The sequence below is a fragment of the Nyctereutes procyonoides genome, unplaced genomic scaffold, assembly GCF_905146905.1.
Source record: "Nyctereutes procyonoides isolate TBG_1078 unplaced genomic scaffold, NYPRO_anot_genome, whole genome shotgun sequence".
In the NCBI taxonomy this organism is placed as follows: Eukaryota; Metazoa; Chordata; class Mammalia; order Carnivora; family Canidae; genus Nyctereutes; species Nyctereutes procyonoides.
Window position 1 is genome coordinate 5,941,689 of NW_026575040.1, and position 25,491 is coordinate 5,967,179.

At 49.2% G+C, this 25,491-nt stretch overlaps 1 protein-coding gene across 2 annotated transcripts; it reads left to right on the forward strand.

Moving 5' to 3' along the window:
* The first annotated feature begins 1,293 nt into the window (after positions 1-1,293).
* On the forward strand, positions 1,294-22,810 carry LARP6 (La ribonucleoprotein 6, translational regulator). 2 transcript variants are annotated; one of them, XM_055319589.1, is made up of 3 exons: positions 1,294-1,571; positions 16,511-16,721; positions 21,304-22,810. In XM_055319589.1, the coding sequence occupies exons 1-3, from the start codon at positions 1,375-1,377 to the stop codon at positions 22,369-22,371; spliced, it is 1,476 nt and encodes a 491-aa protein (XP_055175564.1). In that variant the 5' UTR covers positions 1,294-1,374; the 3' UTR covers positions 22,372-22,810. The 2 variants fall into 2 exon arrangements, with proteins under 2 accessions (XP_055175564.1, XP_055175565.1); XM_055319590.1 differs by lacking the exon at positions 1,294-1,571 and adding an exon at positions 8,634-8,839.
* Positions 22,811-25,491: the final 2,681 nt, after the last annotated feature.

Consider the following 25,491-nt stretch of genomic DNA (forward strand, 5'->3'; position numbering starts at 1 on the left):
GTGGCTCCGGGGCCCGCACGGTTCCTACTTGGTGCCCTAACTGGGGCGGCGGCGGCTCTGGGGCACCGCACGGTCCCTACCTGGTGCCCTAACTGGAGCGGGGGCGTCTCCGGGGCCCGCACGGTCCCTACCTGGTGCCCTAACTGGAGCGGGGCGGCTCCGGGGCCGCACAGCCCCTACCTGGTGCCCTAACTAGAGCGGGGGCGGCTTGGGGCCCGCACGGTCCCTACCTGGTGCCCTAACTGGAGCGGGGGTGGCTCCGGGGCCCGCACGGTTCCTACCTGGTGCCCTAACTGGGGCGGGGGCGGCTCTGGGGCACCGCACGGTCCCTACCTGGTGCCCTAACTGGAGCGGGGGCGGCTCCGGGGCCCTGCACGGTCCCTACCTGGTGCCCTAACTAGAGCGGGGGCGGCTTGGGGCCCGCACGGTCCCTACCTGGTGCCCTAACTGGAGCGGGGGCGGGTCGGGGCCCGCACGGTCCCTACCTGGTGCCCTAACTGGAGCGGCGGCAGCTCCGGGGCCCGCAGGGTCCCTACCTGGTGCCCTAACTAGAGCGGGGGCGGCTCGGGGGCCCGCACGGTTCCTACCTGGTGCCCTAACTAGAGGGGGGGGCGGCTCCGGGGCCCGCACGGTTCCTACCTGGTGCCCTAACTGGGGCGGCGGCGGCTCTGGGGCCCTGCACGGTTCCTACCTGGTGCCCTAACTGGAGCGGCGGCGGCTCCGGGGCCCGCACGGTCCCTACCTGGTGCCCTAACTGGGGCGGGGGCGGCTCCGGGGCCCGCACGGTCCCTACCTGGTGCCCTAACTGGGGCGGGGGCGGCTCTGGGGCCCTGCATGGTTCCTACCTGGTGCCCTAACTGGAGCGGCGGCGGCTCCGGGGCCCGCACGGTCCCTACCTGGTGCCCTAACTGGGGCGGGGGCGGCTCCGGGGCCCGCACGGTCCCTACCTGGTGCCCTAACTGGGGCGGGGGCGGCGACTCCGGGGCGAACTCGGAATCCCGGCCCGGGCGCGGGGGAACCAAGTCCCCGACGTCCCGGGCGCCCGGTGTGGGGCGGCTGTGCCCCGAGAGCCAGGTGGGGACGCGGGTGGTCTCGGCGGGCGAGCGGGCGCGGGCGAGCGGGCGGGGCAGGCGCGGCGGGCGTCGGGGCGGGCGTCGGGGCGGGCGTCGGGGCGGGCGGGGGCGCGGGGAGCGCGGAGGAGGCGCCCCGCCTGCTCTGGCGCGCGGCTGGCGGCGGCGGCTGGCGGCCGGGGCGGGGGCGGCGGCGGCGGCGGCGGCGGCGGCGGTGCGGGGCGGGGCGCCGCGACCCCGGCCCCTCCCCCGGGCCCTCGCCGCGGGCCCCGCCGCCCGACTGGTCCCCGCGCGGCCGGGAGCCATGGCCCAGGCCGGCGAGGAGGCGCCGCCCGCGCCCGGGCCCGCGGTGCAGATCCGCGTCGCCATTCAGGAGGCGGAGGACGTGGAGGGGCCGGAGGACGAGGAGGAGGGGGCGGCGGGCGGCGCGGGGGACCCGGCCCGGTACCTGAGCCCCGGCTGGGGCAGCGCCAGCGAGGAGGAGCCGAGCCGCGGGCACGGGTAGGCGCGGGGGGCAGCGCCCCGGGGCCGGGCCAGCGGGGGACGGGGGCGCGGGGGGCGCGGGGGTTGGGGGGCGCGGCGGGGGAGAGGGGGCAGCGCCCCGGGGCCGGGCCAGCGGGGGACGGGGGCGCGGGGGGCGCGGCGGGGGAGAGGGGGGAGCGTCCCGGGCCCGGCCGGCAGGCGGGGGGCGGGGGCGGGGGGCGCAGGGGGCGGCTCCTGCGAGGGCGGCTGCGGGCGTCCCGCCGGCCCAGCACCCGCAGTCCGCCGCTAGGTCGCCGGACCGAGCCCCGGGGGTGGCGGCGTTGCTCTGAGGGGCCCAGACGTGGGCCCGGCCGGGACCGGGACGGATTCCTTCCTGGGCCACCCTCTCCCTCCTCTGCCCCGGGGAGGCTCTCCTTACGCGCGCTCCCTGGGACCTTCCCAAGGGCCCTCCCCGCCGCGAGACCCCCCCCCCATCCCAGGCCGGGCGCCTGGGCCCCACCTAGCCTTCAGTCCCCCGGGATGCGGGCAGCCCAGGCCCGGCTGACTCTTGCTGCGGGGGGGGGGGGTGCTGCAAGGAGTGATTTCCTGGTGTCCCCTGCTCTGATTTGGGATCAGCTCAAGGCTTGTTGCTTGCGCCCTCGCGGGCCGGGGATTCCCATTTTCACGCAGCCTCCGCCAGCTGACTCGGGTGCTTGCATCATCATCTTGCTGCCTTGCTTGTTGGGTCCCTGAGTGATGGGCAGGCTGGAGCCGTTATGGCACCAGAAGGCACCTGCCTAACTAACCGTGCCTTTGGGCCCTGGGCTCTGTCATCAGCCGGAGACCTCGGACTTGCGTCCACCAACGCCCGCGCCTTTCGAGTGGGTGGTTTAGTGCCTGCTGTTGGAAGGAGCTAGGGTATGGAGTCTCCGGAGCCAGCAGCGTAGAGCAATGGCACATCTTGCAAATTCTGGGAAATGCCCACGGGAACTTAGGAAGAACCTTCTTTCTTCGGGGTTTCTGTGCACCTACTTTTTAGACGTCAGGACCCTCCAGCCTTCGTGGGCAGAGTGCTCAACTGAAGGCCTGAGGATACTGAGTCCCCAGAGCCACTGCCGGTCCTTCTGCAGTGGAAGAGGTCTGGGTTTAGGGACCCAGAGACTCAGAGCATTTCCGTGGAGACAGAAGTATTTGAGGAGGAAAGCCCAAGCCAACAGTTTAAAGCAGAAAAGCTGAGTCGTAGCAGATGACACAGTAGCTCCAGTAGCCTTATCAGCACTGCGCATACTGTAAAGCCTGATTCATTCATTCACTCATTCATTCGCCTCTGCGCTGAGGATAAAAATAATGGATCCATAGTCACTGACATCTCAATCTTGAGGAGAAGGCGGCCACCTACTCAAATAATTTCAGAGGTTATGTAAAGTAGCTCGGAGTGGCTGAGCCTTCTGATTTCCTTTGCCTGTGACTGTGGGGAAGTCCTTAGTCACTACCGGGGACTAAGTTTTGAGATTGCACCGCTAGCAAGGATTCAAGCCCTAAGTATTATTTCTTGGGCCTGGAAAGATCTCCCTGTGGAGATCTAGGAGAACGAGATCGTCATTTGGGTGGGCTTCTTGCCCCCGCCCCCTGCACTCTCTCCGGAGCCACCTGTCACTCCCAACTCCAGGGACTGGACTCGCCTGGAGCGTTCAGTTTGAAGCATTTCCTGCTGCCACTGGCAGAGAGTTGACCCTGGAAAATCCCTGGAGGCTCTTCAGGGCAGTGCAGCTGGCAGAGCCCAGCAGGCAGATATCCGGAACACGAGAACACAGCGAAGAACAGGACCCGTGCTGCCCCCTTGTTGGGGCCAACCTGGCATAGCAGCAGCCTCCACCCCGTGGGGACACTTCTCGGCTTCCAGAGCCTTCAGGAGAAAGCCCAGGTTCCTAAAGCTGTTTGTTGAGATGTGGCACCTACCCACGTAGGTACCATACCCCTGGGCCCATTGCTTCTTCCCCTGCCTGCCTTAGAATTCCTTCACCCACAGCACTAACCTCTCCGGATTCCTGAACCTATTTCTGCGCCTACATGCCTTTGCATTCCCTCCTCTGGGTCTGACCGATTGATTGATCCCTAGTCAGCCTTCAAACTTCACTGCTTCTACTGGGTATTTATCCAAAGGATACAGACATAGCGATTCAAAGGGGCACCTGCACCCCAATGTTTATGACAGCAGTTTCCACAAGAGCCAAACTACAGAAAGAGCCCAGATGTCTGTCGACAGATGAATGGATAAAGAAGAGTATTCCACTGCATTGGAATACTACTCGGCCATCAAAAAGAATGACGTCTTGCCATTTGCAGTGACATGAATGGAACTAGAGGGTATTATTCTGAGTGAAATAAGTCAATCAGAGAAAGAAAATGATCATATGATTTCACTTATGTGGAATTTAAGAAACAAAACAAGAACATGGGGGAAGGGAAGGAAAAATAAAATAAGATGAAAACAGAGAGGGGGGCAAACCACAAGAGACACCGAACTCTAGGAAACAAACTGAGCATTGCTGGAGGAGAAGTGGGTGGGGAATGGGGTAACTGGGTGATGGCCACTAAGGAGGGCACGTGATGGAGTGAGCATTGAGTGTTCATGCAACTGATGAATTACTAAATTCTACCTCTGAAACTGAAAAAACCAGAACCAAAACCAAACCCTACTTGACCGCTTCATCTCCACAGCCCCCAACACCCACCCCAAAGCTGTTTGTTTCCTATCCTTCATGTTGCTGTAGTACTCTGCACAGGTTATACCTGACATTTACCTAAATTGTAACTATATATTTCTGTCTCCCTCATAAGACTATGAGCATCATGAATTCAGGAACCATGCTTGCCTTGCTCTCATTGTATTCCCAGCACCCGGCATGCGGTGGGTGCCCCTAAATAGTTATTGCATCAGGCCACTGGGTTGAAGTATTTGTGTGGTTTTCCACCACCACTAAACAGTGAGATCCTTGAAGGCAGTGCCCTCACCTTAGTCCTCGCTGTATATACCACCAGTATCAGCCCAATACTTGGCTTTTCCCTGGGGTATGAGCAATACATGGAAATAAGAAAAATGTTCTTTAGTCTTTTCCCCCACCCCTCTCTCACCAAAAAGGTGTCTTTCTTTTTATTCTCACCTTTTTGAAATAAAAATTTCAAACATAACATGTAAAGGAGTAGTATTGTGAGCATTCATACACGCACCATCTAGATTTAACAGTTGTTAATATTTTGCCATATTTGTTTGATAGACTTCTGGGTGGTTTTCTCTGAACCATTTGAAAATATACACGAGACTTACTGTACTCTAAGCACTTTATTTGGGAGTTCTTGCTAATGACACTGTCCTGTAAAACCATAATACTGTTACTGCAATTAAGAGAATTAACAATGATTCCTTGGTTTAATCCCTAAAATGATCTAATAGCCAAGTTCCATATTTAGGTTTCCCCCCAATCGTTCCACATTGTATTTTGTTGATCTTTCTTTTTCTCCTCCAACCAGAATCCAATCCATGTGGTGGCATTTACCTATTATGTCTCTTTGGGATCTTTTAATCTAGAACATTCACACTTTTTTCTTTGATGCGTTGCTATTTTGAAATAAGAGGCCAGATGTCTTGTTGAATGTTTCCCAGTTTGAATTGGTCTGATTTTGTTCTGATCATCTAGTGTAACTTGCTCCTTTGTACCCTGTGTTTCCTGTAAATTAGAAGGTAGGCTAAGGGCTTGATTCGATTCAGATTAAACATTCTGGCAAGAACACCTCATAGGCGATGCCACAGACTTTTTGTTGCATCACCTCAGGCAGCTTTCACCAAAGTGATGCTCTAATTTGACCACTTGACTAAGGTGATCTCTTCATTGTGAAGATGTGTCGCTCTCTTTGCAGTTAACAAGTAATATGTAAGCTTCCTGTGCATATTCTTTCACCAAGGCCCTATGGTTTTAGCATCTGCTGATGATCCTTGCCTGAGTCAGTTCCTCCAGGAATTACAAATTAGTGATTTTCTAATTGTATTATCCTTTGTGCATTTATTAGCTGGTATTCTTCTATGTAAGAGAGCTTTGCCTTGTCATCCGGGATTGAACAAGAGTTCTTCCTAACAAGGCAGCTTAAATGCTTAATGACCAGTTTTCAAAGAGAGGAATGGGTATAATAGTCACATCAAATAATTTAAATCAGAGCCCTCCTTTTGGCCCTCCTTGATTCATGGACTTTTTTTAATTCACTTTTTAAAAATTAGTTACAATTATTTTTGACGTTCAAACTATCCCTGATTAAGTAGGGGAGCCCCTTCAGACTGGCTTCAGCATAACCTTTTGGAACATGCTGCTGAGTCTTTGAGCACTTTCTTGTTTTGTGATACTAGATAGGCTGGGCTCACCTTATACTTTTCCTACTCCAGGCATAAGATCTAGCCATTTCCACAAGTATCCCTGTGGCTGGTATTTTTCAAATACTAGTGGAAAGGTGTTTAGAAACCAAGACCTGGAATTAAGAGTGCTAATTTCTACTGGGGCAATATTGGTTTTAGGCCCTTTGAACAGAGCTAGGAAATACGTTAAAAAAATAAGTTTATGTTGATAATTCCAATTTGTATTTGACATAGGTTTTATTTTACTTCTTTTATTTTTCTGCACTGACAATCCTGAAAACTAATAACATTAATGTGTTCACTTTTTTGCTTTGTCTCACAATGTGTAAAAATGATTTAAAATCGTAATACCAGATATTACCGTGAATAATAAAATCACTGAAGCATACCTTCATTTAACAAACAGAAACGTCAAGGATCCTTTCTCTCCATGATGTTTCAGGGTTGTTGCACAAGCTATCTTTTCTCTGTTCTGGATGACGATAGTGAAAGGCTCCATTTATTAATGCCAATTATGTACCAGATGTGGAACTAAGTGCTCTGCATACATTATCCCTACTTCACAACACAAACTATACTGTTTAGACATGCAGAGACATCCACTAGCTGTACTCCTTTCGCAGGCCCGAGGAATTAGGCCAGAATAGCACGACAGAAGGTGGGTTAGAGAGGAAGATCATGATGTCTGTAATAAGTCTGCAAGAACCCAGGGGCCACCAGGCATAGCATGGGGCCCCTGCTACTGGCATCCAAAATATAATTGTTCCCATAATGCCTTATCCAAAGTTGAACACGTCCCCATATATGTTTCCAGCTTGTCTTTAAACCTGTATCTTTTGAATCTGCCCTTGTATTACCTTTAGAGCCTTTTCAGATTATCTTTTTCTAGAGGCAAATCAACAGGAACTATATACACAGATTGTACTGGACCCTGGTGTTTTTCATAAATGATGCTTTCTCTTTTTTGGTCCATGTCCTCCTAGTTTCTGTCCACCATTTTTCTGGCATCAGTGGCCAAAGCACCATATTAGACCATCTGCAGGATAGATGATGAGTCCAGGAGAGCTTTTCTGTGTTGAAAGCCACAGTCAGGAGCTCATTATTCCACCATTTTATTTTGAATATTTTTATTCATAAGGTGTCATTTGCTTACCATTCAGTTAATATCTCCAGGTTATCTTGAGATTTTTTTAAAGATTTTATTTATTCATGACAGACACACAGAGAGAGGCAGAGACATAGGTAGAGGGAAGAAGCAGGCTCCCTGTGGGGAGCCCGATATGGGACTTGATCCCAGGACTCTGGGATCATGACCTGAGCCTAAGGCAGATGCTCAACCGCTGAGCCACCCAGGTGCCCCTATCTTGAGATTTTTATGAGAAAGGCAACTGTGGAGATTTTATGCTGTACTTATTTCTCTAGGTTAGTTAAAATACGATAAATATTTCAACACTTATCTATGGAGCCCACCCAATCATGTGTTTTGAAATGTGCCTCCTTATTTCTACCCTTTGTTTTTCATTTCTAGCAGGTTTACAGCTATTAAATGAACACATCAGTACCCCCAATTTACAATAATTAAACATAAAACTTAAATGTACGTTATTTTTTCGAAGTCCTCTTGAAAGGCCACTAATGACATATTTACCAGTAACCATACTTCCTGTCTCCAAGAATCCTGATAGGTGTGATTTGCCCTTACAGAAGCTATTCACTTTACATTGGTGATGCTTTGTAAATTCCTACTATATGCAAGGCTCTGGGTTGGTGCCAGAATGAAAGAAACCAATGTGAATCCTATCCTTCAGGCTTAGGGCTCAGGGCACTAATAAGATAATGCGCAGAGTAGCTCTGATACAAGTACAGGCAAGTGCTAGGAGAAGTTGCAGTTGAGATGGAGCTTGACGTGTGGTTAGGATTTGGACCTGAGAGATAGAGGCAGGATGTTCAAGGTGATGGAACAGCATGCACAAAGGGATAGAGTCCAGAAACCTTGTGACACTTATAGGGACCTGTTAGCCTTTTATTTGCTTTTATTTTAGAACCGCAGATCTGAAAGGAAATAGACAGAAATACGTGTAGAAGCTGGTGATAGCCATATTCGAAATGAATCTGAATAAAGAGCTAACGACTTAGGATTTTATTTAACAGACTAGAGAACATTAGTATTAGTATTAAAGTAGAGCAGTGACATATCTGTTCTTTAAAACATGTAATAAGGCACAGAGTGGAAGAGGCTTAACTCAAAATACAACAAGAGTGGAGTAGGGGGAGGTGGGAGGAGGCTGGAAAATAGAACCCTGGAAAGATTCTGGAAATGTGTGAAGGATGCAGGAATTAAAGGGGATACTGATATCTGAGAGGCAATTTAAATTCTGCCTGCCTTTAGAACAATTGCCTTACCTCTCCTCCTGACCATGAAAAGTAGCAACCAACCTACTATTTACTTTTCAAGGAGAAAAAGAAGAAATAATATTATTTTCTAAAGGAATTGAATGAGCTAACAGGTGAGCTAGGGCTGCTAAGGTAGAGCTGGTACCTCCAGAGTAAGTTCTTCTCTGTATAAAGCTCATATTTAATAATTTCCTGCCTGTCTGCCCTACAGTGAAGCCTGCCAGCTGGCATGCCCCCACCCACGTCTATAGAACCACCTAGGAAGAAAATCAGTCACAGTATAGGACTACGGAGGGAACCTACGTAACCCACCATGAAAAAGCAACCCAGACCTTCATTTTTCAAAATAAATGGTCATGGAGCACAACTCCCCACTTCCGAAGTGTGGACTGCATACAGTGACTCCCTTCCGAAGTGCATGGTGTGGAAAGTGAGGGGAAATAGTAACTTCGCAGTGGAGACACCAGATAACATGACTTCAGCCAGGGTCAACATCCACAATGATCTGGTATGTTGATTGATCCCCTGATATGATGTGATGCGAATGGAAATTTCCCTCTGCATTCCTCTTCCCTTAAACCCATATATACCATCTAATCATAAAAAAAATCAGATAAATCCCAAAGGAAAGGGCAGTCTACAGTATATCTGACCAGTACTCCTCAACACAGTCAAGGTCATTAAAAACAAAGAAAGCCTGAGAAACTTTCCCAAGAGGAGCCCGGGGAGATGTGGTGACCAAATGTAATATATAGTATCCTTGGATGGGATCCTGCAAGAGAAAAAGACCATTAGGTAAAAACTAAGGAAATTGAATAAAGTATGGACTTCAGCTAATAATGTATTGACTTGGAGAAATAGAATTGTTTACTGTCCAGCCCATATTTATCATTAAAATCAAGGATTTTAGCAGCAGACTTTTCAGAAAATCACAATGGGTTAGACAGCATTTTAAAAGCAGTTTTTAAATGGAATAGATAATGTGGAATGTTTACAGGGTCTAAGAACCGTATACACAAAATAAACATTTATTTTTACATTATTGTGGTTCGTGTGCATTAAATGTACTGTGCTAATGCAAAATATTAATAATAGAAGAAGCCTGATGTGGGCTATATGGAAACTCTTTGTACTGTTTTCACAATTTTTCTGTAAATCTGGAATTATTCTAATATAAGTTTGTTTAAAAATTGTTTAATTGGGGCACCTGGGTGGCTCAGTAGGTTAAGCATCTGCCTTTCGCTCAGGTCATGATCCCAGGGTCCTGGGGTCAGGCCGCACTTTGGGCTCCCTAATCAATGGGGAGCCTGCTTCTCCCTCTTCTTCTGCTCCCTCATTTATGCTTGCTCTGTCTCCCTAATACACTGTCTCTCAAATAAATAAATGAAATCTTAAAAAAAACTTAAAAACATTTAATAAAGAAAGGATGATTTGATTACCAGTCACATGAAGAAAACCTGTTACATGAAATTAAATGAAAAACTGACCCCAGAAGATATAGAGGTGACATGTTGGAAACAAAGAGACTACAAAAATATATATACTCTGGTTAGTACCTGAGAGAGAATTTAAGATACTGCATCTGCAAAACAAGAACAGGATGCTTTTAAAAAGGAGCAATCTAAAGACATAAAAGAGTTCTTAGAGATTATATAATTCCTGAAATTAAAAAATTCATCAAAGAAGATTGAAAGGTAATGTCAGAACATCTGTTGCCCTTTAAATTAAAGACAAAGACAAAGACAGACCACATGAAAGGAATGATAGGAGCCATAGAGGATCAATCCAAGTGGTCAGTCAAGTAATAGGACTTTAAGAAAGAAATATAATCTAAGCAAATGCCTTTGTCCTGCACAGAGCAATATATGTATAGTCATAAAAATAAGTACAGCAATTGACTTTCAACCTTTAGTATCTATAGACAAAACATGGAATGTGTTACAGAATAGAATGTAAACATAATGAACCATACAAAATAAAATAAAGGTACATCTGATAGAATTTGAAAGGTTGGAAATGGAAGGAGAGGCAAAGAAGAAGATAGGGTCATAACAGATACATCATATGTAATGAGGAAGTGAGAAATACATTTAATGTTGGTGGAGTAAGAAACAGAATTTTAAGTGTATTATTTTATTTTTTATTTTTAAAGATTGTATATTTATTTTTGGGGGGTGGAGGGCAAAGGGAAAGGGAGAAGTAGGCCCCCCTCCCTGCTGCCGAGCAGGGAGCCCAACCCAGGGGTCAATCTCAGGACTCCAAGATCACAATCTGAGCTGAAGGCAGACACTCAACCAGCTGAGCTACCCAGGTGCCCCATTAAGTGTATTATTTTACAACACAATTAGAAGGCTAATAAAAAGCTCAAAAATAATATAAAAATTTAAATATTAAAAGAAGAAGCTTTGGGAGATGAATGACCCCAAACCCTCAAGTTATATAATAGGACATGAATAGAGAAAGTCGAAAATTGGCAAGTGAGAAATAGAACCATGAGCATGTTTTATAGAACCACAGGGCAGCTCTTCTAAGAAAGAAACAGTTGAATAGAGGTTGCCTCTAGGGGGGAGAGGTGAAGTGGGGAATCGTTGCTTCCTTATAAGTTATGTACTATTTTGTTTTATTTTTTGCTACGTGTATGTATTGCTTTATTATTGAAGATTCATTTTTGATGAGCTATTAATAGTGTCCAAGGGAGAAGTAATGAGGACAGTTGGAATGGAAAAGAGAACAGATGCGAGACACTGCAGAATAATATCAACACTTGATAATTGGCTCAGTGTGGGGGCAAAAGAGAAGGCTAAAAGATGCATCTTGGATTTTGAGCCTAAATGCAGACAAGAGTGAATGGGGGAAAGTAGTTAGTGGGGCAGTTTGGGAGGGAAGATATATGGTCTTTACAGGACAGTTGTAATTGCAAAACATTACCAACATTCATATTTAAGGGATATAAACTTCTTCGATGTTCGTAAAGGATATACGGGGTCTTTTTCATTCAAAGGCTGTTGCATGAACCGGGAAACAAGGCAGCATGCCCCCCAGATATGCAAACAGGCCTTGCCTCTCTTTTGAGGTCCCCTTTGGAGATGCAAGTTGCCACTGACAGCACCCATGCAGAGAGGGAGTCCTAGGGTGCAAGACGTTCACCCCTGTACTTGCGTAGGAGTTTTTATCACCTCCCCAGGGCTGCCCACCTGTTCTGGAATCCCTGGCTACCTGTCTGTCTACTCAGTGGGTGCAAATAACTGACACAGAGTCATCCCCCCTCTCCCAACCCCCAGTGTGGATTGTTTACCATGAGACTGCATGAAAGATGAGCTTCCCAGATGGAATGTCCCTCGTCAGGTCTAGACGTCAGTACTCCCCGAGGTCGAGCTCTGCAGAAGGTGGCAGCTCAACGCTGGACGTATTGGATTCTAAGTATTCACAGGCTCTCCAGGCATCAGGCTGGCATTAGGAATTGAGGGCGAGAGAAGGATGGAGGGGTGGGAGGATGCAGATCTGAAATGGGTGAGCTCTCCAGGGGCTGAAGTGTAGAGACCACCAGGGGATAAAGAGTCAAGGATAGATCCTTGGAGAAATGGGAGCAGAATGAATAGTCTGGAAGGGCAGTTAAATGGGGAGACAAATCAGAAAGCAAGTCACAGAAGCCCGGGGAGAGGAGTACTAAAAAGAAGGTGGTCAGCTGAGTCCCATCCTGCAGTGGGGGCAAGAGGACCAAGGTGGAGAAAAGGCATCTGTATGCGGCAAATGGATGCTTTGGCAGATGCCCAGACATACAGAACGAGTTTGTGGGGCCGGGGAGGGGTGCGGGGTGCACAAGGGAGCTCTGGGCAGGTCTGATTCGTTTTCTCAATCAAGTTTGAGAGAGTCACCTGCAGGGAGGAAAGGCTTCCCATGGCACACCTTGGGAAGAACAGAAGGCTCTAGAAGGGGCACTGGAGAAATTGAGAAATTATGTCCCCATCCTTCAATTATGTTTTGTTTATGAGTTTACTCTTTATGTTAGCATATTTTAGTTGGGGAGTAGGACTTACTAGGCTGTGGGTCCCTTTGATGGCCTGGTCACCTCTGATTTACTTGCTGTTTGTAGTAAGTTAGACCATCTTGCTAATACCTGAGTCCCCTCAAAACTCTTTACTGGGCATTATTCCACACCTCACTCTGACTCCAGCTATTCTCATCCTCGTCAGTGGGGCTCAGACTTCCCAATGCATTTGTAGTTACTGTCTATGGTACATTCAGTCTATTTTAACTACTAGTTAGGGGATAAATTTTCTCTAATAAAGTGAAAATCCGTTTTGTCCATCTTACTTCTCCCTTTTCATTCCATTGATGCTTCTATTGACCCTTCCTTTGGCATAATTTAAGGACTACTTTTCTCAATGCAGTATGACCATCCTACAATATTTATCTGTAAGTAATAGAAAACCCAGCTAACAAGTGAATTAAACAAATGGATTTTATCTCCCTCATGTAATCAGAAATCTGCGGGTAGGTTAGCAGAGGGAGGGATTGGTTCAACAACTCAATAATGTAAGAGCCATTAATGTCAATAAATCAGGCCAGCAAATTCACTTGGCCTTTTTCTTGTAGTACTAAAATAGCTCCTACAGCTCCAACCATCACATCCACACTCAAAATGGATAAAAAGGGAAGAGGCAGGGCCAAGAGATTTTCAGGTGTGTTTTATTGGCCTTCCCATGACAAAGGGCTACTACTTGTAACAGAGGCTGAGAAAATAGGTGTTTAGGGTTTTTTTTTCTTTTTTTTTATAGCCTCCCTAACAAAGGAAAGGAAGTGAGAAAAGAGTTTGCTATTAGATGTTGGGTGAATCTGACTAATGTCTACCATAGCTTTCTTCTAGAAACTTCTAAACTATTCAGCTTTGTCTAATGTCTAAGTTGCCTTTGACCTGTTTTATCTCATGTGCTGCCTTAATGTATTCCCTTAGTTTGCCATCCCACGTTTAAAAAAATATATATTTTATTTATTTATTCATGAAAGACGCAGAGACAGAAGCAGGCTCCCGGCAGGGATCCCAATGCACAACTCGATCCCAGGACCCCGGGATCACCACCTGAGCCAAAAGCAGATGCTCAACCACTGAGCCACCCAGGTGCCCCCTGCCATCTCACTTTTAAAATACTTTTTTTTAAAAAAACATACTTTTAAAGTTAGTCTCTCAGACCATTTTTTTTTCTTCAGTACACATTTGTCTTTAGACGCTGGTGTGGTATTTCAAAAACCATTTCCAGACTATCTGCAGGCAAATAACTCTTCATTTTAAAATCAACTGACGCCTACTTTTTATGCTAATTATAATTTCCAAATTTGAAAAATTGGGAGTCAGATTTATTTCCATTTTTAGTCTCATCTCGACTCTTCCACAGTTGTTTTTTTTGTTGTTGTTGTGGGGGGTTAAGAGTCAGTAAAAATTTTGCTTGAGTTGAAGGACATACATGTATGTACCTTTTCCAGCTTTGAACTATCATAGTTGACTTTTACACTCTGAGCCCCCTTCCCCCTTTTTGTGTATTGGTTGATTATTTTACTTAAGATCTTAATCCCAATCCAAGGGAAATGTTAACTGCTTGCTTATTTATTTATTTACTTATTTGTTTAAATATTTTATTTATTTGTTCATGAGAGACACGGAGAGAGAGGCAGAGACACAGGCAGAGGGAGAAGCAGGCTCCCTGTCGGGAGCCCGATGCAGGACTCGATCCCAGAACCCCGGGATCACGCCCTGAGCAGATGCAGGCATCCTGCTTGCTTCTTTATAGAGGAAACATAGTATTCACATGCATACTTTTTTGTGTGCCGAAGCCCTCCTTTATACATTTTTTTAAATTGTGGCAAAATACACATAACATAGAACTCACCATCTTAACCATTATTAAGCGTGCAGTTCTGTGGCGTTAAGTACGTTCACATTGTTGTGCAACCATCACTACCTTCCACCTCTAGATCTTTTTTGTCTTTTTCACCTGAAACTCCATACCCATTAAATATTAACTCCCCAGCCCTTTGTAACTGCCATTCTATTTTCTGTCTCTATGAATTGGATAATTCTAGGTACTTGAAATGAGTGGCATCAGCAATATTTGTCTTTTGGGAACTGGCGTATTTCTCTTAGCACAACGTCCTCAAGGTCCGTCCATGGTGCAACATGAGACAGAATTTCCTTTTCAAAGCTGAATAATATTCCCTCCTGTGCACTGATAGACCACATTTTGCACATCCGTCCATCCATCAGTAGACACCCCTACCTCTTGGCTAGTGTAAATATGCTGTCGTGAACTCTCTGAGCCCTCTGGGGAGCCGGGCAGGTCCTCCCAACAGAGGAGAAGCACGCTGAATGCTTTCGGTAGACTGGATGTTTGCATCCATCCGAGGAGATGCTCTCTCCACTCAGAACACGTTAATGGAGACTCTGGGTCTGAGAGTCATGTTCTTAGAATTCACTGCCACATAAGAAAGCAGTAATGTTTATTTCTGGATGTAATTTTTAACCAATCCTTTTTATTGAATAAGATATATATGATATTGTATAATACATAATTTTATTTGCTGATTAAATATGCCAGAGAGAGCTCACTTTGGGAGCTTCTCATTAGTGGTGTCAACTGTGATGCAAGATCATCACAAACCCCCTAAATGTTTATGGCTTTGAAGTTTTTGTCATTCCTTGGTGAAAGATTTGCCTCCCTAAAGAAGCTTTGCTCAGGATTTCTTTGGCTTGTTCTCATACCCTAATATTCTCAGGGAGAGGAGGAGAAAGTCTGTCCAACTGGAGCTGCTGGTGGGTGTGGGTTTCATTTGGAAGGGCCCTGGTGAATGAGATTGTTTCCGGATTCCATGGCAGGAACCCAACAAAACGTGGAAAGTATTATGTGTGTTGGCTTTGGAGACAGAAAATTTGAGTTTCAACCCTAGGTCCAAGGGGCAAATGAATGTACCTGTCACCTCTGGGTTCTGAGAGTGTGCCAGGTGCTCATGTGGGCATTTCTATGTATTAGTTCAACTAATCTTCTGCCCGGTCCTGTTGGGACAATGACTATTGTGATTCCCAATGTACAGATAATGGGACTGAGGCACAGCAGGAGAGGGCCTCGCCTGAGTTGACTCAGCTAATAAATGGTGATGGCAGGATTTGAACCTACATGGTCTAAGTCGAGGACTGGAACTCTTAATTACTCTTCTAAATTATCTTCTAGAAATCAGGATTTAGGGGGTGGACTGAGGAGGGAAGAATGAGAAGGGAATGTGAAAAGCATCCTGTCATGGCACAACAGCACGTAAATGTTAGAAGATGTTATTTTAATGACCCTCTGTCCATGTCAAAAACAAAAGCTTGATTTCTTTTTATTTTATTTTATTTTATTTTTTTAATAATAAATTTATTTTTTATTGATGTTCAATTTGCCAACATACAAAATAACACCCAGTGCTCATCCCGTCAAGTGCCCCCCTCAGTGCCCGTCACCCAGTCACCCCCACCCCCCGCCCTCCTCCCCTTCCACCACCCCTAGTTTGTTTCCCAGAGTCTTCATGTTCTGTCTCCCTTTCTGATATTTCCTACCCAGTTCTTCTCCCTTCCCTTTTATTCCCTTGATTTCTTAGCCGATTGGACAAAAGCCAGCCCGAGTGGCCAGGTGATCACTGCCACAGAGGAGTCCAGCTCAAGTGTGACCCAGTGTGGTTTCCTAGGGCTACGGAAACAAAGCACCACCCACTGGGTGGCTTAGCACAGCAGAATTTTTTGCCTCCCTGTTCTGGAGGCCAGAAGTGAGAAATCAAGGGGTCTGAGGAGTTCTCCCCTTCAAGGGTCTAGGGATGAGTTGGTTCCAGGCCACTCCCCTGGCTTCTGGTGGTTTGCTGGCAACCTTCTATGTTCCTGGGCTTCTGCTGCATCACCCCGGCCTCCACCTTCATCTTCCCATGTGCTCATGGCCCCCAATATTCCCTTTTTATAAGACGCCAGTCATGTTGGATTAGGGGCCACCCCACTATGGTGTGACCTCATCTTAAACTCAGTACGTCTGCAAGGCCCTACTTCCAAGTGAGGTCACATTCTGACATACTGGGCTTCGGGACTTCAGCGTATGAAACTAGGGGGTGGGTTGGGGGACAACGATTCATCCCGTAACCCCTCGGCCTCTCCTTCTGCTCCCAGGGGTGCCACGACAAGTGGGGGCGAGAACGAACGTGACGATGGCGAGCAGGGGTGGAAGCCCCCGGACCAAGAGTTAATCAGGAAGCTGGTGGATCAGATCGAATTCTATTTTTCTGATGAAAACCTGGAGAAGGACGCCTTCCTACTGAAGCACGTGAGGAGGAACAAGCTGGGCTATGTGAGCGTCAAGCTCCTCACGTCCTTCAAAAAGGTAAGGCTTCGGTCTCGCAGATGGACTCGATGTCAGGGGTGTTGGGCTGCAGTCCTAAATACCTCTTACTCCCTTGACCCTTGTTGACTAGCGATTCCTTCCCCGTGCCCCGGGGGCATGAAAGAGAGAAAAATGATCAAGAACAGGGATTTAGGATCATTTTAACTCCCCACAGTGTTGAAAGGGACCTGGGGGGACGCCTGGGTGGCCCAGTGGTTGAGCGTCTGCCTCTGGCTCAGATCGTGATCCTGGGGTCCTGGGATTGAGTCCTACACCGGGTTCCCCGCATGGAGCCTGCTTCTTCCTCTGCTTTTGGTTCAGGTCATGACCCTGGGGTCCCGGGATCGAGTCCCACGTTGGGCTCCCTAGGGGGAGCCTACTTCTCCCTCTGCCTGTGTCTCTGCCTCTCTCTGTGTGTCTCTCATGAATAAATAAAATCTTTAAAAAGGAGGGGGAGAGAGAGGCCTGGGTGTTGGGACAAATGTCAGCGAGCAGCAGTTTATGAAATGAAAGTGCTCATTCTGAGTAAAGTTCAGGCAGTCTTGCCAGGCAAGTGGGCACCCAGGAGGATGTTGTGCCAGGACACAGGGACCCAGTGGCCTTGAGAGACACCTTGTAGGCCTAGAAGCATGTGAAACTCAGGCTTTTCACTTGTCCAGTTGGATAAATAAGAAGGAGGAGCACCCAGAACTCTGGGGAATGAGGCTTCTTTAAGACTCCAGCAGCCTTTGCCATGTGACACCAGCATCCTCACCTCTATGGGCATGTGGGGCATCTGATGATTGCTGCTCTGTAGGCAGCTGGACTGTGGTGTGAGTTCCCTGTGTCTCCAAGTGTGGACAGACTAGCTGGAGTAAGAACCCTGTGCCTTCCGTGGGGGACGCCTATTTACTAGAGTAGCAAAGCATCGCATGGCCTGTTGCATAACGGGCTAAGTCGGAGCTGGGGCCCAGCCAGGCTGCCTGTGCGCCTCGCCGGAGAGCCCTGGCAGGGAGCCCTTGTCCCTGAAGCTGTTCTCTGCCTCACCTCCTGATATAGTCTGTCCTCTTGTCCTCTGTCCTGTCTCCACTCACCAAACATGTCCATTGGGCACCCTGCGCGCTGTGGCAGGCACAGGATGTATGACCCGAATGCAGGCATTTCCCCTGCGCTTGCAAAGCCCAGTGAAGGAGGGAGGTCTGCGAAGGATTGCACCGTGATGACAGGCAGTAAAGGAACAGGAGTACAAGTAGTGTTCATCAGAGCGAGTAACCCTGCCTGGGTGATTGCAAAGTCTTCCTAGAAGTGGTGACATTGAAATCGGGTCTTGGCGGATGCGTAGGAGTTTTCAGTGTATGGGAGGAGGGAAGGGGCACTTGATGTTGTAAAGAAGCAGCCTCCACTTCCTCCTGTGTGTCTCCTTTGCTCTCCTGCCACTACCACACTCCTAACGCTGACCCCAGGTGTATATGTTGGGGGACGGGGTTCCCCGCCGAGCAGTTCTGTATCTCCTCGGAGATAGCATCACATCCTACAGTTTAAGGGTTAATCCCACAAGACTGCCTTCACTCTGGGAGGCAATGGCAGGCCCCCAGGTCACCCAGAGCGTGTGTCCAGCTTGGCTGCAAATCACAGCTTCCCAAGACCTCCTCCCCCTTGGATTTGATTATTTGCTAGCACAGCTCACAGAACTCAGGGAAACACTTGCTTCGATTTACCAGTTTAATAAAGGATATGATAAAGGATACAGATGGACAGCCAGCTGAAGAGATGTGCAGAGCAAGGTCGTGAGTGCAGAAGCTGCTGTCCCTGGGGAGTTGGGGTGTGTCACCTTCACAGTATCTGGATGTATTCACCAACCTGGAAGTGCCCTGAGCCCCACAGTACTGGGATTTTTACGGAGGCCTCCTCATGTAGGCATGGTCAGCTATTAATTTCCTGCCCCTCCCCCTTCACCTGGAAATTCCAAGCTTCTAATCATGGTTTGGTCTTTGGAAATTCCAAGCTTCTAATCATGGTTTGGTCTTTCTGGTGACTGGCCCTCAACCAGGAGCCATCCAGAACTGCACCCCCCCCCAAAAAAATTGCTTCATTAGAACAAAAGATACTCCTAGTGTTCTTGTCACGAAGAATTGACAGGATTCCAACAGCTGAGTGCCAAGAAGGGGGATAAAGACCAATGTATGTATATTATAGGGAGGGACTGTCTCATCATTCTCCACAAGGCCCCAAGTTGGGTTTTATTCCAAGCTGAAACCATCCCCACCAGTTTCAGAAGCTTCTTCATTGAAATATGAAAGATCTCCCAGAACCTTGTATGTATCAAGTGCTTACATGCCGAAACGCAACTTCAGGAAAGTATTTGAACATTAAAATCCCCAAGTCCCATCGAGATGATACATCAGGGTATCACATGTGTCTGAGAACAGTGAGCCAACCCTTACACAAAAGTATTTGTGAGACTCCAAAAGAAAGCAGCCAGTGCACATTCCTTTATTCCTCCCCAGAGACCTTAGAGCCAGCCTGACTTTCCTTCCTTTTTTGTTTTTTTTTAAGGTTTTATTTATTTATTCATGAGAGACACAGAGAGAGAGGCAGGGACACAGGCAGAGGGAGAAGCAGGCTCCATGCAGGGAGCCCGACGTGGGACTCGATCCTGGGTCTCCAGGATCACGCCCTGGGCTGAAGGCGGCACTAAGCCGCTGAGCCACCCGGGCTGCCCTTCCCTTCCTTTTGAAGCTGCCACTGTGGCTGTATTTGGGAGGGCTCTGCTCTGTTGAAAACTGGCCAGAGTAGACATGGACTCCCCAACATCTCCAAAATGAGAACAAAGGCCCTTTTCATTCTAAGGCCTTTTCCTGCTAATCATAATAGGAGACACATAGGACAAGCAGGGAAATGACAGTTTCTGAAAATCTTACAAGGTTCTTCTAGTAAATCGTACAAGGACAGCACTTCCCTGGCTCCTGGTCTGAGATGGTGCCGGACACTCCTTCTACAGGCTCGCAGACGCAGGCTGAGGATGCTCAGGCCATAACCGACGTGGCCCAGCAGACTTTGGCTCTGGAGGGGTGCTGGGTCCTTGCCAGAGCTCGCTTCCCTCTCCACTGAATGTGGTCTCCGGTCAGCTTCTCTGGCCCTTGGAGTAAGGCAGCGCTGGCCTTCCCCTGAGCATTCCTTGCTCAGGCTTCAGGCTTAGGCAGTGGCTTTTCTTCCTCTCCTGACTGCTCCCTTCTTGCCTAGTTTTAGAGAAGGTTCCCCCTTGTTTCATCCTCAGAGAGCTACTGCCTGACTTCCTTACAACCTGGCAGTGACCTTTGGTCCTCATCTTCACCCTTTCTGGATCCCTGATCAACTCTGTTCACCTGAAAGCTGCCCTTTGCCGGGATCTCTGCTGACCTTCTGTCCTTGGTGTGTGTCACAGAGATCAGCCCATTGATTGTGCAGGTGACTTGTGGTTCCCATACCCAAACCCACATCTGGGCCTTTTCACCCACAGCCCACAGGCTAGAGTGGACGGCGCTCTGCCTGCAGGAGGCTGCCGGTACCAGTAGCTCTGCAGGTTCCCCCCATGCCGCCCTGTTAGCGAGCTTCTGTTCTTGAGTTTGGGGAAGTTCCTGTTTGGTCTCAGGGCTCCTCTGCAGTGACTGCACTGGCCTGGCCTCAGAGCACTCAGGGTGATCTTGCCATTCCTGGCTCAGGTTACCCACCCCACCCACCTCCACTGTTCCTGTGGGATGGGATGACTCATTTTCCCTGGCATTCCCTCCAGCGGAAGTGGGCCTCTTGAAAATTACTGTTTTACAATATAAATATAGCCTTCATATACTGCACGTCGATATGCACAATTTCCACTCAGGGAGGACGAGGAAGGGAGGGACTGTTTCATCATTCTCCGTGGGGCCCTAGTTGGGTTTTATTCCAAGTCGAAACAGTCCACATCGTTTTCAGGACATACCGCAGTGGAATATGAAAGAATTTTTGGAACTGTCTGTGTATCAGATGGCGTAAACAGAGAAACGTGACTTCAGAGAGGCATGTGGGTGTTACAATCTCTGAATCCCGTCAGAATGGTAGCACATGATACTCAGTACCCCCTATGAGCTAGACACTGAGTTTTGCATCTGTCTGTATAACATGTGTCCGGAGGTCGATCTGTATCTATTGATTTATTCGTTTGATCCTCATGGCGACTCTGTGAGGTGGACACACTTAGCCTCTCCATTTGACAGCTGAGGAGGGCGTTGAGGCAATGGGAGGCTGAAAAACGTCAGGTCTTAGCCACCAGCCAGAGGTGGGCCTTACACTCGCGTATCTAACAGCCTCGTTGTAGGACCTGCAGCTTTAACCGTTAAACTTGGGTGGACTAGCCTATCTCCACCACCGCAGAAAGTTCTGTCGGACGGCACTGGTCTATACTGTGCTGCACTGCTTGACATTGCCAGAAGCGTGTTCATTGACTCACTAGACTTTTGAATGCTGGTGCTTTCAGCTACGCATGTTCCAGAGGGGTGAGGAAAGGAGCGGGGGGGGGGGGATTGTAGAGGATGCAGAATGGGTGAGGACGATAGGTACCATTCCAGATGTGCTCTGTCTTCTTCAGGTGAAACACCTTACCCGGGACTGGAGAACCACGGCGTATGCCTTGAAGTACTCGGTGACCCTCGAGTTGAATGAAGACCACCGGAAGGTGAGGAGGACCACCCCCGTCCCGCTCTTCCCCAACGAGAACCTCCCGAGCAAGATGCTCCTGGTCTATGATCTCCACCTGTCCCCCAAGCTGTGGGCCCTGGCCACCCCTCCGAAGAACGGAAGGGTGCAGGAGAAGGTAATGGAACACCTGCTCAAGCTCTTTGGGACCTTCGGGGTCATCTCGTCGGTACGGATCCTCAAGCCTGGGAGGGAGCTGCCCCCTGATATCCGGAGGATCAGCAGCCGGTACAGCCAGGTGGGGACTCAGGAATGTGCCATCGTGGAGTTTGAGGAGGTGGAGGCGGCCATAAAAGCCCATGAGTTTATGAGCACAGAATCTCAGGGCAGGGAGAACATGAAAGCCGTCCTGATTGGCATGAAGCCACCCAAAAAGAAACCTCTCAAAGACAAGAACCAGGATGAGGAGCCAACTGCAAGCATCCACCTGAACAAGTCCCTCAACAAGAGAGTTGAGGAGCTGCAGTACATGGGTGACGAGTCTTCCGCCAACAGCTCCTCTGACCCCGAGAGCAACCCCACGTCCCCCATGGCTGGCCGGCGGCATGTAATCACCAACAAGCTCAGCCCTTCTGGCCACCAGAATCTCTTTCTGAGCCCCAACGCCTCCCCGTGCTCCAGTCCCTGGAGCAGCCCCTTGGCTCAACGCAAAGGCGTTTCCAGAAAATCCCCACTGGCCGAGGAGGGGAGGCTGAACTGTAGCACCAGTCCCGAGATCGTCCGCAAGTGCATGGATTATTCCTCTGACAGTAGCATCACCCCCTCCGGCAGCCCATGGGTTCGGAGGCGCCGCCTGGCTGAGATGGGGACACAGGAGAAGAGCCCTGGCGTGAGCCCCCTGCTGCCCCGGAAGATGCAGAGTGCAGATGGGTTACCTGTGGGGGTGCTGAGACTGCCCAGAGGCCCTGACAACACCAGAGGCTTCCATGGTGGACACGAGAGAGGCAGGGCCTGTATATAAATACCTTCTATTTTTAATACCAGCTCCTGGCATGGCATAGAATGCAATTAAGTCCCCATCGAAAGATTTTGTATACATGTAGACCTCTTAATTTATATATTTGTAATGTATCTAAGTTGTCTGGTATGCTGTGGTTTTGAGAACATCTAGAACAACCAGCATGACCATTATTTTGATGATGCCCGATGTGTCTGGAAGGTTCCAGGTCTGCAGGGCCGTGGGACAGAGGCTCCCCACGCCTGGACAGGCCGCCGGTCTCTTCTTCAGGGCCCAGTTCCTTCCGGAGGTCCCTGAGCTGTCCTCGGCGGGTCCCCCAGGGGCTTCCTGAGAGCCCCCGGAGTTGTGTAATAGCAGCTTGGTAAGCCGGTAGTGTGGCTGCCTCTGGGACCCAGTGTATATTCCCTGCCCAGTGAATAAATAATAAAACACCCTCCTGGGAGTGCTGGCTCTGAGGTCCTAGGTGGTGCATGACAAAAGTCAGTGTCTGCCTGAGAAGGCTGTGGGTGGTATGTCGGGAGGTGCGGGGGGCCGAAGAGAGACACAGCTCTTGAACGTGCCCCGGGCAGCCCTGGGGCTCCCCTGGGGGCTCCGGCAGCCTGAGAGGCCAGCTGAGCATGTGCAGATGTCAAAGAACCATGTGGCTCATCACAAGGAATCCTACCCGGGCCCAGGCTGCTTGCTAGAGACCAAGCTCTCCGGATGTGGTCCCCAGACCGGCTCCTTTTCCTTGGTTAATGTCCCTTGTCCCTGGAAGCTGCCCTGGTGTGACAGAAAGAGCAGGGGCCTGCATCCAGTGCGGGCTACCCACTGGCCGTTTGGGGGACTTGAGACAAGTCCTGCTGAATTCTCATTCAACATTCAATCTCCATCTCATATAACTGAATTGTTTGAATTCTCAATCCCATTCAGTCTCCTTAACCATTACTGAACAGCGATCAGCTGCCAGGGACGATGCTTAGAGTTCTCCGTGCATTATCTCATTTAATTCCCTCCCCCGTCCCAGGAAGGTCCAGATATTATCTCCATTTTACACCAGAAGAAACAGACTTTATGTGGGTTAACTCGCCTGTCCGGGGCCTAACGGCTAGATTAGTGGAGCTGGCTTGAACCTAGCAGTCTGGCTCCGGAGCCCATACTCTGAACCACCAGATGGTATGCAGCATCTCTGAACCTCACCAGCCACAGTCAAAAAAGAAACAGCCACAGAAGGTGCTAATATTTATTCAGCACCTCCTATGTGCTAGGCTTTTGCTAGACACATTCTTCCATTTGTTCTATCGGTGTCTCTGTAAGACAGTATACCAGTTTTACACATGAAGCTGCTGAGGTAGGGTGATACCTCAAGCCATTGCGAGAATGGAAAAAAGAGAGTGTATGTTTAATGATGCAGTTCTAGAAAAATCAGCAGCTGATCATTATCTGGTTAGTAAGGTAGCGCTCTGTAAGTCCCCGAATTCCTATTAACTGGTGAATGCCACCAGGAATGATTTGGATCTGCCGTTTCCACCACTGTTAGCCATTGGCCCCAAAGCCTGCACTGGGCCCCGGAGCACCAGGCTTCCTCCCCCTGGGGCAGTGCCACAGCCCAGCTCCAGGCCTCTCCTGGTGCTTGCTCCCTCGCTGCTCCCACTCACCCTTGATGATCCTTCCCCGTAGCTGCTCCCCTGCCCTTGGGCCACGGGGCCATCTGGGCCTTACCCCCTCTTCCTGGCCTGGCTACATTCGGGCTGTTCCATCCCTCCATGCTCCGGCATGCAAGCTGCAGCTCTATTTTTAGATTCACTCCTATGGATCATAACTGCTTATTTATTTACTTATTTATTTATTTATTTACTTATTTATTTATTTATTTATGATAGTCACAGAGAGAGAGAGAGAGGCAGAGACACAGGCAGAGGGAGAAGCAGGCTCCATGCACCGGGAGCCCGATGTGGGATTCGATCCCGGGTCTCCAGGATCGTGCCCCGGGCCAAAGGCAGGCACTAAACCGCTGCGCCACCCAGGGATCCCCATAACTGCTTTTAAAAAATGCCAACACCCTCATCTTTTTCTGTGAATACAGAAGAAGTTGGCCTTCCATCTGCAATATTACCCTGTGTAGGCTTTAGGAAAGAACCCTGAATTAGTGGTCAGCAGATCTGGGTTGTAGGCCTGGAATTCCTGGTAAATAATGATTTGACCTCAAGCAAGCCATTACTCTTTTTGATTTGTGGTTTCCCCATCCACCCAGTGGATGACAGTAGCTGCTCCTTACATAAGGCCTGTATGCAACAGTGCTTTCTGCACCAAAAAGTACTTGTAGGTGTAAGTCATTAATTACCCTGCTCTCTGGTCATCCCCAAAGTCCAACCTCTTCTTCCGATGTGCTGGTGCTTAGGCCTGGCCTCACATTAGAACGACCTAGAGAGCTTTCCAAAGCTGCCTGTGTCCACGCTAAGACAGTCTGATTTCACTGGGTCTGGGGTGAGGCCTGGGGAGGAGCAGTTTTGAAACTCCTTGGGTGATTCTAATGGGCAAGCAGCATTGGGAAACCCTGGTCCGTTGGAATGAGGAGGGGACATGGAGTAAACAGTAAGGCTTAGAGACATCCGTCCTCGCCTCCTTTTTCCGGGCGGAGGCTTGCTCTCTTTGGTAGGCCAGCAGGCACACGTCACCCTTCCCCACTCACAGTGGTCTGGAGCCCCTGAGTACCTGCTGATGAACCTGACCTCTCTAGGCCTTGGGTCAAACCTTCAGTTGGGGCACGGGCTTCCTGTTTGTTAGCACAGCAGGCCTCTCTTGAATAGCTCGACTGGGAAACCCAGCCAACAGTATTTTTACAGATGTTTCATTATTTTTAATGAAAACCAGCTCCTTGTCTGCACTGGGACCCAAAGCCTGCTGGACGTCTCCCACTGAGGTGCCGGTGGAACACCCACGCCCTACATGTGTCCAAACACCACCTCGTCTGTCGTCCCACCACCCCCCACCGCACGCAGATCTGCTCCCCCTGACTTCCCATCTCAGCCAGGGACATCTCCGTCTTTCATGTTCCCCAGACCGGGGAAGAGACGTGTGGCATATGTGAAGAAGGCAGATTCTGGAGTTCAACAGCCTGGGTTCAAATCCTAGTGACCTTTG